The sequence below is a fragment of the Carlito syrichta genome, unplaced genomic scaffold (assembly GCF_000164805.1).
Source record: "Carlito syrichta isolate Samal-C Ts95f unplaced genomic scaffold, Tarsius_syrichta-2.0.1 Scaffold303175, whole genome shotgun sequence".
In the NCBI taxonomy this organism is placed as follows: domain Eukaryota; kingdom Metazoa; phylum Chordata; class Mammalia; order Primates; family Tarsiidae; genus Carlito; species Carlito syrichta.
Genome location: NW_007247271.1, coordinates 426136 through 438565, shown reverse-complemented (window position 1 = coordinate 438565; position 12430 = coordinate 426136). Strand labels below are relative to the sequence as shown.

The window sequence follows — 12430 nt, the reverse complement described above, 5'->3', positions numbered from 1 at the left end:
GATCAGAACCACAACTTAGCTCAGAACATTTAATCTTTAGAGAAATTGGTCAGAAAAACATACCCCAAACCCTGTGAAACCAACCCAATTCTATCCTAGCTGGATACCATCACCCAATGGTGCTCTCTTTCCTCCTCTGCTCACCTGGTGACATGAAGTATTTGTGACTAACCTGGTGAATTTGCACATGGTTGCAGCCTGGAACTTCCAAGCCAAGAGCAGCACTCGAAATTCTGTGGGGTCAACACATAGGTCATTGCAAAAGCGCTCCATGCCTTCCTCCAAAATTGCATCCTCCCGCTCATCCTTGTAGCGCCTGAACAGTTCTTCCAACCTCTGCAAGGAAGACTCCTCAGCATTGGACTTGGACTCCCTCCCAGCATCTCCTGAGGAGGTTGGCAGTTGGCAGGCCTCAGTGGCAGCCTCCGCCTTCTTGGTCCCATTGACGAGGATATCCCCACCTGGCTTGCCACAGGGTGGCACCTGCTCCTCGCGGTGGCCTGCACTCCGCCTGCTGTGTGACTTGCTGCTGGGGTCACGGTCTCCATTCTTGCTGCCCAGAGTTGATGAGGGATTCTTACACTTGGTGACACACTGGCCCATGGTGCTGGTGGCCTGGCCTCTAGAGTGGCCCCCTCTGAATCAGATGCCCTCGCTGTTGCTGGCCCATGTACCTCAACATGCCATCAGCTAAAGGAGTCAGCCAACCTGGAAAGAAATCAGAAAGCAGTAGTCACCTCTGGACAGGGACAAGGGGATATGGACACTACCCTCCAGGGACTCTAGTTCAATGAACCAACAATGAACCATGGGAGAGCCCAGTTTATCATCATCTCCCTTGTAAGCCAGCTCTGTAACTTCACCTTAGAAATGCAGTGGCTAGGGCACATATGGAAAACCAATAAGGAAATTCCTAAAATTCTTAAGGCAACACAGGTTACAAAGAGACTGATTCATATGTAGAACACATCAAAGACTAGAGCTTTGACAGAAATATTCCAGAGGAAATTTGTCTTGCCAACTTGCCATCACATAAAAGTTATTTGGACCTGGGTTAAACCAGAATGCAGAAAGAAAAGTTGCATCTTCTAGTTCCTAAGGTCAACATTATCTCAGATTTTAAGTAGGATGAGTAAGTAGAGAGAAGAGGTGGCCATATCCAAGACAACCATATAGTCTCATAATGGCCTAACAGTTAGGTAAGGGAGTTTACAGCATCAATACTACAAGCAGGGCCTTGCCAGCAGCAAAGGGACATTTGTCTGTGACCTCTCCAGATTCTTTTCGGCCTATCCCACACAGTAGGTGAAACAGCCCTTCTCTGTCCTACTTCATCCACCTGTAGAAGCCATCCACCAAGCTTGTACTTCAAACCAAGTGTCCCAATTGAAGAGTTTCTTTTTCTCCCCTCCTTCAGGTCCTTTGCAAGGCTGTACTTAGAATGCAAGCCAAGTTCACATTAAATGTGATTGTCCTATAGGACCTATAGGCTCAGTCTTCCAAAGGGGTATGTCTATACTTTAAAAGGAGGGTTGATTTGCCCAAATACAATTTCTAAATGGTAGGATAATTGCTGGATGAAAAATAAGAGTCTACATTAGCCGGGCATGGTGACTCATGCCTATAATCCCAGTACTTAGAGAGCCTGAGGTAGAAGGATTGCTTGAGCCCAGGAGTTCAAGACCTGCCTGGGCAACATAGCAGGACCATGTCTACAAAAAAATCAAAAAATAAATCAGGCATGATGGTGTGTCTGTAGTCCCAACTATCCAGGCGGCTGAGGCAGAAGGATCACCTAATCTCAGGAGAATGGGGCTGCAGTGAGCTGTGACCACGCCAGTGCCCTCTAGCAGCCTATGTAACAAAGAGAGATGCTGACTCAAAAAAGACCAGTGCTATGAGCTGTTGCTCACACTCGTAATCCCAGCACTTTGGAAGGCCAAGGTGAGAAGACTGACTGAGCCCAGGAGTTCAAGACCAGCCTGGGCAACATAGTGAGACCTTAAAAAAAAAAAGTCTACATTTGTACATAACAAAGTCATCACGGTGCTTTATTACTTATGTAATTTAAAAGTCTCTGTGTATGTATAAATCGCTAGACATTTCTGAGCCAGAAGTGAGGTCCTTTCCTAAGACTACTCTCTGTCTATTCAGGACTTTTTTTTTTTTTTTTTGAGTCAGGGTCTCACTCTGTCGCCCAGGCTGGAGGACAGTGCTCACTGCAGCCTCAAACTCCTGGGCTCAAGTGATCCTTCCACTTAAGCCTCCTGAGTAGCTGGGACTACAGGCATGAGCCACCACGCCTGGCTAATTTTTTTTTTTAAGAGATGAAGTCTCTCTATGCTCTTGGGTTCAAGCAATCCTCTCACCTCAGTCTCCCAAAGTGCTGGGATTACAGGCATAAATTACCACCACACCTGGCCAGAATTCTTATTCATATGTTCAACAAGTGTGCTAGAAAATCCAAATACAATTTAGAACTTGTAAAATTTTGCCAACTGCTATAATGATGGCAGTCACTGAAATTACATTGTTAATGGAAATGTAGACCAGGAGCCAGAAGTGTAGTAGGGAAACAAACCAGATGAAAATCAATGACAGTTCCATATGGAAATCCCCAGTTCTAGGGAGCTTTCATAGACCTTCATGATCCAAACTCAAAGCTTTTAGAAGACTGGGAGTGGGGGCAAAAGGGTGGTTTCAATCAAAGGCTGGAACTTTAAACTCTGTCTGAAAACTTAGCTTTCTCCAAATAGTGCCTGAATAAGTTTGGGGGTTATCTTCAAGAGGATTTCCCTCTAAGGGTACACTCTGGGTACAAAATGAGTTTAAAATGAAGAGCAGAATCATTCCTGTCGTTATTGGAGATTAATCATACTAGGGGCTGTCCCATTCTTCACCCTCAAAGATAATAAATGACAAAAAGACATGTCCAGACATGCCCTCAAAAGACTTGAAGTTTTACTTAGACTTCAGAAATACACCGAAACCCTTATAATGGCTTTTGGTGTGAAAAATGAATCTGAGTACATTTTTTTTTCCTTTTAAGTCTTTTTGTGCTTTAAGACTGACTATAGCTAGTAAGCCAGAAGTACAACCTATTAAAATTTCAAAAGGCAAGGGGTTAATTCTTGGAAGACCATCACACAAGGGAAGCAACTGTTCAAGCTGAATTATCTCAAAACAAGAAGGACTATACCATGTGGAAGGTCTGGTTTCCAGATTTGTGTTTCTAAAGACTAGAATGCTGAAAGAAACAAAAGGCCCAAACTTACACAAACCCCACATGCTCACAGACTGGCAACTCTAATTCCCCGGCATGCTGACTCACCAGGGTTTGCTGCTCAGCTTCTGCTGCTGAGGGAGGCGCGGGCACCAAGTGAGATAAGAGGATTTCCTGGCCTCCATCTGACCCACCTACCCCAGGCCACTCACTCCGCCCTCATTGGACAGATGCTTCATTATAGCAGCTTCCTCCAAATCCTGGCACCAAGGCCTTCAGGTAGGGACAGAACAGATGGGCCTCCCAAAGAGGCCCTAATCCCATCTACCCAACCAGCCCTCCATGTAAAGGCATCTTTTGATGACCTGACACAGCAGAACCAGCTGAAACCTGAGGCTTTTAACATGCCCTGCAATGAAAAAAGGGAGAAAATCAATTTTGACAGATGACCAATCAGCGAGTTCCAGAAGGTCAGATCCTTCTTCCATTCTGAGCCCTTTCTTTGAAATGCCCCTATTCCAGTAGAGTGCTGAGGCGAGTGGTGGTCTCAAGTCAGAAGAAAGTACTTTCAGATCTGGTGAGTAAAGCTCCTCAATGACTCTGAGTACTGCCCAAAAGTCTACTTCGTCTGTGTCTACCCGCTTCCCTGGGAAAATACTTTTGCTCCCAGAGCTTCCCCAGACTCAATCACAGTGCTGTGTCCTGTGTCCCAGGCTGGCAGCACTCCAAATGTTTTAAAGTTGAAGGTGTCCCCTAGACTCACTAGCTGTTGGCTAATAGCTAATAATAGCACCCATCAATTACTGAGCATTTGATAGGATGCCAGGTACTATACTAAGCACTTTTAGGGATATGAACTCACATATACTCATCACAGCCCCATTTAAAAACAAGGAAACTGAGGCTCAGTAAATTTTTCAAGGTACACGTCTGGCTCAAGTAACCACAATGTTTACCACTAGGCTAGATTGCTGAGCCCACCTCCAGCAAAGCACCCAGAGAAAATACACGGCCCTGAGTTCATGAGTGACACCAGAGCAACCCAAGAGCAGTAGATCTAACCATCAGCCAATGAAGAGAACAACACCCAGCCTGTGCTCAGTGCTCAAGAAGGATGTCCTACCCTCTGCCTTCTCCCAGGTCCGCCCTGCTGCTGTAATCCAGGCAGAAAGGATGTCCTTGGGCTCATCCCCACCAGAGGTAGGGACTAGAATTAGTCCAGATGCCCCAAACCTGAGATGTTTTAGTTCACCAGCATGGTTAAAAGCTCCAGTTCTGAAACTGACGGCCAGCACTGTCAATGACTGATTGTCTGACCATGATGTAAACCTGAATTTCCTCAACCTGCAAAATGGTATCTGCCTTATAGATATGTAGATAAAAGGTACCTGGCACACATTGCTCACCCACCAAAGAAAACGCTTGATATATCAGCTACTGTTGTTTCTTTAGTAGCAGTAGCTGAATAGTAAGTATATGGTCAGCCTGTTGGAAGCCCCAACTTGTCCCATCTGAAAAATGGGCTCCAGGCCCCAGTTTCTTCAGGTCCAGCAAGACCTGAGGATCAGATACTACACAGCATAGGAATTCCTTGACTGATCCTGAATAAAATCAAGTTGAGTATTTGCTTGTACAGAGGACACTTTGAATTGCTAGTCATGCTCTGTCCTTAACCTGGAGCAGGCTTTTAGCCAGTTCCAAATTCCTCCTCCTTCTCCTTTCCACTTGGTCTCAGTTCTGCATGTCTGCAAAAGACAAGGTTTGTAGCTTTCAACTCTGTTCCACTAATGAAATAGAACTGCCTTTCCATCTGGCCCTCCTCCCTATCACTGCCGCCTCTGAAGTGGATAGCCTCAGCACAGTCTTGGCACCCAGCACCAAATTTTCAACAGTAACAGAGCATTATCCTTAATGAATATCACTTTGTATTTGTTAGTGCATTATGCCAGTTATATATAAATGTAGCTCTGTGGAGTAATTGCCTCCATTTTACAGGATAATAAATGGAGACATACCGAGATCAAGGAGTCCATTTAGGAAGGGACAAAACAGGAGCACAGTAATTAAGAGATTGAACTCATACAAACCAGGATTTGAATCATGACGATGGCCCAATAAAATGTAACTGTCAGCAATGTAACTTTAAAATGGGGCAGCTGTACCCCAATAAGCTATTGGCTAGAATAAATGAGATAATCTATGTAAATGTTCTGCTCAATACCTGGCTTGCAGAAAGCACTTAGTGTTAGCTTCTATAACAGTTATTATTATCATCACAGAGCTGGTGAGAGTCAAGCCTCCCTTCTCCTAGAACAGTGTTCTTTCAGGAGCCAGCCCAGACCTCTGTGGTGATTCAGGGCTACTAGGAGCCCTGCTCTCAAAGTAGTGACTGCTCTTCTACTTCAGCTAAGGGGCACCAATGGGTCCGATGGAGCCAAGGACAAGGAGGGGTAGGGAGAAAGGAAAGGTAGGAAAAAGAATTTGTTAAAACCCCACAAACTGGAGAAATCTACTCCTAGGCTCCTCCCACCCCGACTTACAGCTTTGCATATTAACCTGAAAGATCAGTTACTCTGCTCAGCTCCTCTCAGCTCATGCTTTTCTCCCCCAGTCTCGGCTCCAACCACTGCTACCTCCCTTCCCCCACCCCCAAGCCCCCTCCCCGCCTCCCTCCCCTGCACATCAGCCTCCAGACTCCACCCTGCCTGTGCCAGCCCTGGCTGCTGTTCCTGGGGATGGGCTTGGCTGGCTGCCTGGCACTGGGCCTGAAGCATCCACTGCTGGGCCCGAAGGGCAATCCCAGAGGCTACAGTGCCTGTGATGCTCTACCTCCAAAGAGGGATCAGGACATTGCTCCTATCTTAGACAATTCATGGAATGTCAACTAGGCAAGTCCCTGCCTTCTAGGGGCTTCCTCTCAACTGCCTCTTATAGAACACAATAGAACCACCTTGGAGAGGTAACTCACATGGAGACTCGGAATGAAGGGAGACAGGAAGAAAAGAGAAGTGTGAACTACTTTTATGGAAAGAAAGACAAAGAGGGACTGAGGAAGTAGAACTAGTATTTGTGGAGGCTGGGGCTACATGCTTCATATGCATCATCACCTTCAAACCCCACAACCTTGAGAAATAGGATGTCACAGCTTTTATAGATTAGGAAACTGAGGTTTCTTAACTACTAAGCAGTAAGACTGAAAAATAAAACCAGTCTGTCAGACTTCCTATGACAAGGTTGCACACAGAAGGTAGGTCTTGTTCTGGGTGTCCTTAAATGACTACAAGCATGAAATGGAAGGAAGGAAGGAGAGGGGCCAATATGCGTGGTCCATGTTATTAACATATATTAATATTTCCTAAATAGTTACATATATTTATTGAGGGGATTGACATGAATTGTCACATTTCATCCACTGCAACTTTACAGTATAATAAAGATAATATAATCTTCATTTTACAGAAGGAAGGTATATTAGAGTTTAAGGGAGTTGACCTGAGGTCACACAGCCAGCTTACGAAGTTTCGGGGATTCAAATCCAGGCATTCTGACTCTAAACTCTCTGTTTTCCACTCCTAGCCTCAATACTGTTCTCTGCTATGATGTGTGTCAGGATATACCCCATTCTCTAAGAAGGTGGTGATACCCCAAGAAAAGGTACAACACCTTATCAACACCTATGTGAATTCCAGAGTGCTGAGTCAATCCAAACAGGAAGGGATCTCCCAGAGTGATATATGCCTTTAAGCAGGTCACTTAACCTCTCTTGGGTTTCTGTGACCCCCACATCCAAGTGAAGAGTCTGGATTAGTCTTTCCACGGTCTAATATCCTTCACCTTTTTGGCATTCAAAGAGGTTGAAGTTCTAACTCTGCAACCCTTCTGAAGACAGGCACCTTCTCTCCTTAGTGAATGGCTTTCATACTTCTTGCCCAGCCTTGTCAGAGGCAAGAAAAAAGCAGAGGTCCAGGAGAGAGAAAGCAGGGCTACTCCAATCTGAACAAGGGGTGGTAGATAATACTGGTTTTGCAGCCTTCCCTTTCCTTAATCATTTTAGTTTGATCTCTGCAGGGCTAGTGGTGGGCCCCGACATATGGAAAACAGACCCCAGCAAGCTGACTCTTTGCTGCAGCTGGTTGGGTAAGGAAGCCCACTCAGGAATGCTGTGCTGGCTACCGATGAGGAGCCTGTCACCCAAGGAATAGACTTGTGAAATTGAGGAGCTAAAAACAGGAAGCAAATGCTGGCACCAAAAAACAGTGTCAGCAAGGCACTTGAGATCTACTCTGAGACTTGCTTGACAGAAGGGACAAATCTATTCTGCTCCTCCATTCTGTTCCCAACTAGTCTTGATTCAACGGCAAGAAGCCACTGACAGATGCTGGTGTTTCTACTGTATATTAGCAGTATAAAAAGCCTATCTTTTCAACTTTCATCTGAACAGTTTGTAGAGCTAGCTGAGTCCATGGTTTTATTTCTTCTTGTATATGCCAGATACCCAAAGGCCAGAGACTTGAGTACATGAATTCCTCAGACAGCTTTTCTACAGCTGCCAGAGGCTGAAGCGGCTGTCCTGGCAGAGCCATCCTCCGGGACGGTTCTGGGCAAGACCACAAGAGTCCCTTGATCCCACCTGGCAGCCATGGACTGTGAATGACCTGAGAAAAAGATGAAAATGAGTGGTGTCCATTTGTAAACTACTTCCTAGAAAGCAAACTTACAAAAATAACAAGAAGGAAAAGATTGAGGAGTACTTTAAATACAGAGCTGCAGCTGTCACATGGAACCTGGGACTTGAAAGATCACCTCTGGAGATTAGGTCTTACCCAGAGCTACTTGGGAGGGAAAGCCGTTCCCTCTGCCAAAGCAAACGAGTCCTGTCTGCTGCTATTTTCAAGCTTTTAAAAGACTTTTTGTCCTAAAATGTACTGCAGCAGCAAGCTAAAACGGCAGTTCCAGTTAGGGTTGGGAGGAACCCATAACTTTCTATATCAACCAATCTCAACAGTGCAAAAGAGATGAGGGATGAATGAAGGGAGGGAGAAAGGGAGGGAGGAAAGAGAAAACTTTCTTTAAAAAAAAACTGGCTATATTTCTGTAAAATAATCTTAGGCCATAGAACTAAGACCAGCCAGCTTAGCACAAAGTCATTTCTCACTGTTCCTTACCTTGTCTACTTCAAATAGACTACTGAGACTATATATCCAGTCTGGAGGACTGAAGCCAGTGTGGGCTGTCTAGAACAAGTGCTACTTGCCAAATACAACCAACCCAAAACACGTGTACTATAGTTTCCAAACACCAAATAATGAAGCATTTTGGGCCCTGGGCTTTAGAATTGGGCTACATGTTTAATCCTACGTGGCTCAAAAAAACTAAAAATGGGCCATGTCATTTCACTGACCCATACTTAAGATGTTTTGCTGTCACTATTGATCAGAGCAGTTCTGTCTATTCACTTAAATGCAAAGGGTGCACCAGATTTCTAAGTTGGTCACTCTTTTTGTTTCTGCACCAACTTTTTCAGTGACTTTCCCTGTTTAAAACCAGAGGGCCATCTTAAATTTGTGCTCCATGCTACTATAATAAAAATGGCATGCATGCATGCTACACTCTTCATCTCTGGTTCTATGTTTGCAGCTTGTTTTACTCCTTAGGATACAAGCCTCATTAAATACCACTATAAGTAAACTATTGATTAGAGCAAATTCCCTGCTTTCAGTTAGCATACAGATATCAGCCAGCCTGGAGGCTTACCTGATTGCAGCTGATAAGTACTCAAACACACAATTACCACATCAACTGTTGTCTTTTTAGTCACCTTTTGAGGAAAATTTAGGAGCCAGCAACCAACTGAAAAATAGTTAACTGGAGATATTAGATTTCTGCATCTAAGTAAAAAGCAAGAAAGGAAATTGTGAAATGAGTCAAAAGATGAGGAAGGAATACAATAGAAAGATGATACATAACTGCATCCAAACGCCTTAAGGGGGTACCTAAATAACCACAAATGTATAGATGTGGTTTCTAGAGCTACGGGGCCCCTAAGTAAGCCTTAGGTTCCTCACATGGTAACTAATCAATCTCTTAATGTTGTTAATTCTTAAAAAAAAAAAAAAACTACATCCATTAAGACCACATTTATCAGCTGTTTCCTAGAGGCCCAGGATGGCGGCTGACTGCTAATGCACAGTAGACAGGAAGAGGAAGAGGGACAGAAAAGACCTGTACAATAAAAGAATTCCTGCTTTCAACCACATCAGTAACCTGGCTAGAAAAGTGAGCCCACTAAGGCTTTATTTCCTGCTGCCAAATTCAGAAGTATTACATAGTTATTCAGAGAAACATAAAGAGAAAAAAACTCAACTACTAATCCTACCACCTACAATTAATATTTTGTACAATTACTGTCCCTTCAGTTTTTATATAAGCACATACAGAAAGCACACATAAATACATACATGTACATATTATGCACATGGAACTTTTAAGCAAACAAAAGTTTTTCATAAAAAATCCCCCTCTCAAAATATTTTTAAAAGAGCAGTTATTCAACAGTAGCACTGGTATCACTACTACTTGCACTATTTCAAGTAACCTGTAGACTATTTATGCACTACTATTCAGTCTGTTGAAAATTTGGAGCCACAGTGCAGAGTGGGGCAAAGAGGTTGAGACTCTCAGTTAAAACATTTTTAATACCTAGAGAAGTCTTCCATAGAGTGGAGGTACATAATTTGTCGATTTAATCTCTTACTGTTGGACATTTACCTTGCTTCTAATAGTTCACTATTATAAATGATACTGGGATAATAAATAGAATATGCAGCTAAAATGCAGCACATTTATAATCATTTCCTGAGAATAAATTCCTAGAAGAGAAACCAAGAGATCAAAGGATATGCAGAGAAAATTATATAGACAATTTGAACTCCAAAAAAGTAGTGTCAAGTTATTCTGGCAGTGTATTAAAAGCAAATATTTCTCTCAACATCTACTTGCAATATTTGCCAACTATTTCAATTTCTTTAAAAAAAAAATCCAGCCAGGCTCTGTGGCTCAGCCTGTAATCCCGCTCCTTTGGGAGGCTGAAGTGAGTGGATTGCCTGAGCCCGCGGGTTCGAGACCCGCCTGGGCAGCGAGACCTCATCTCTACAATAAATCAAAAAATCAGCCAGGCGTGGTAGCGCATGCCTGTAATTCCAGCTACTTGGAAGACTGAGGCGAAGGATCGCCAGAGCCCAACAGGTCGAGGCTGCGGTGGCCAGGAGCGGCCACTGCACTCCAGTCTGGGTGACAGAGTGAGACTCCAACTCAAAAAACAAAAAACAAACAAACAAAAAAACTCCTTTCCAAAAGCACATACCTTATATTTAAGGAAAAATATCAAACCTCCAAAGAAAGGAACACAGTTCAAGAAAGAGACTGCTTGCTTCACCATGAATCAATCACATCAAAACAGGTAACAAATCCAATAATTTTGGCTCCAGGGATTTTACGAAAATGTTGTTGCAAAGTGGGGGTTGCGGGGGAAGGAGGGAGCGGGGAGGATTTACTCATAGAACACTTTCCAATTATACCTAAATTTCCCCCATTATATTCTGCCAAAACAAGATTGACTACTCCCACTCTCCCCCGACCCCCCCCCAAAAAAGAGAAGGAAAAAGATGATGCCCATCTTAAGGTCTCTAATGAGTCCCCTCACCAAAGATTTAGCATCAGAGTTAGAAAGGTCCAGCCCACAGAATGGCCAGTAAATCACATTTCTAGGGAGCAAGAGGCTCAATCAAAAGGGAATTGTGGAACCCTTGGAAATGGTCAACAGGCCTGACTTAGTGTGTAGCTTATCATGGGGGCTTTCAAGCTACAGATTGGTTCAAAGGACAAACATGTAGCAGATTTGCTCTTCATCAGACTCTTCATCAGGTGATTACCCAGTTTTCACTAGCAGATCCCTCTCCCTCAATCTTGGTCACATGGGTGGGTGGGATTCATAATGGAATATGGAACTCAGGCCTACCAAAGCTTCACAGGCTCTCAGCTCCAATGACTGGAGCTGGGATATGCAAGTGACCTAAGCCAACCAGAGTGAATCTCAGCACTGAAAATATGAAGGTTGGAGATGCTACAATCAGCTTACCAGAAACAGCCACAAGAGAAAACAATAGTACCTAGCAAAGGGTCACTGTGAGAATTAAATGGGTCCCTTTTTATGTGATGGTTCTCAGTTCAAATGCATGTAGATCCCAAGAATGAAATCAGCACCATGAGACAAAGAGAAACTGCATTTTGAAGGCATTATTTATAATCTGAATCCAACTGTACCTAAAGTCAAAATCAAAGCCTGATCTTCACAGATATGTGAGCCAATAAGTTCCCTTTTGCATAAGCCAGATGTCAGGTTTTCTGTCACATCTGAAGACGTCCCTACCACACAGCTCTGTCACACAGATTTCCTTTACTCATAAAGAAAGGGAGGATCTAATACTGAGATGTTTTGAGTTATGGCCCAGGACAAACTTACTAGGTCACAATTTCAACTCAATATATCATGGGAACCCTTAGCTGAACAGCAGGACCAATGATGGATCCCAAGCTCACAAAGGCTGTCAAATTCCATTAAAACTAAATGGACCATTAGAATGCTATTTCAAAGATGGTATGACTAACGCGCTAAAAGAACCTTTCCAACTGGAATTTTTACATTAGGCCTCCTTCAAGTAGACATGACAAAGAGTACTTCAGTTCTTTTTTCTATTGTGTTCATATTTTCTGTTACCATTTTGTTCCCAAGGAAGAACCTACTCCCGGCAGCCAGACACCATGTGAAATGACAGAGAACAAGAGCTCCTGCAAGTTTTTCTCTGTGCAATAATAACATAATCAATCTTCCAGTTGAAACAGGTATTTGATCTAAACCACATCCCATGAAACTGAAAGACTAGATTCGACCAGAACTTGACTACCCTCTTGGTTTCAATTACTATCACTAAAACAATTTCTCTTTGATTTTAAGTGCTGAAGAGCCTATTTAGAAAGTGTTGTTTTTGAAGAGTCACAGGAAATACTCATGTTTGTGCATCTTTATTGGAAATATATTTCCTACAGGTTGAAACTTGAGGCCCCAAGTTTTGAGTTTTACATTTTTTCTTTTTTTCTTTTTTTTTTTGAGTTGGAGTCTCACTCTGTCGCCCAGACTGGAGTGCAGTG

The 12430-nt window shown here is 43.4% G+C and overlaps 2 protein-coding genes across 2 annotated transcripts in view; one reads left to right on the top strand and one right to left on the bottom strand.

Moving 5' to 3' along the window:
- LYRM1 (LYR motif containing 1) overlaps window positions 1-12430 on the top strand; it is an 83184-nt gene that overhangs the window by 20213 nt on the left and 50541 nt on the right. The gene's annotated exons all lie outside the window — the stretch shown is intronic.
- DCUN1D3 (defective in cullin neddylation 1 domain containing 3) overlaps window positions 1-12430 on the bottom strand; it is a 36056-nt gene that overhangs the window by 2038 nt on the left and 21588 nt on the right. Inside the window, exon 2 of the mRNA XM_008057962.2 lies at window positions 173-708. Coding sequence (XP_008056153.1) covers window positions 173-603 — 431 coding nt within the window. The 5' untranslated portion in view covers window positions 604-708. The remainder of the gene's footprint in view (window positions 1-172; window positions 709-12430) is intronic.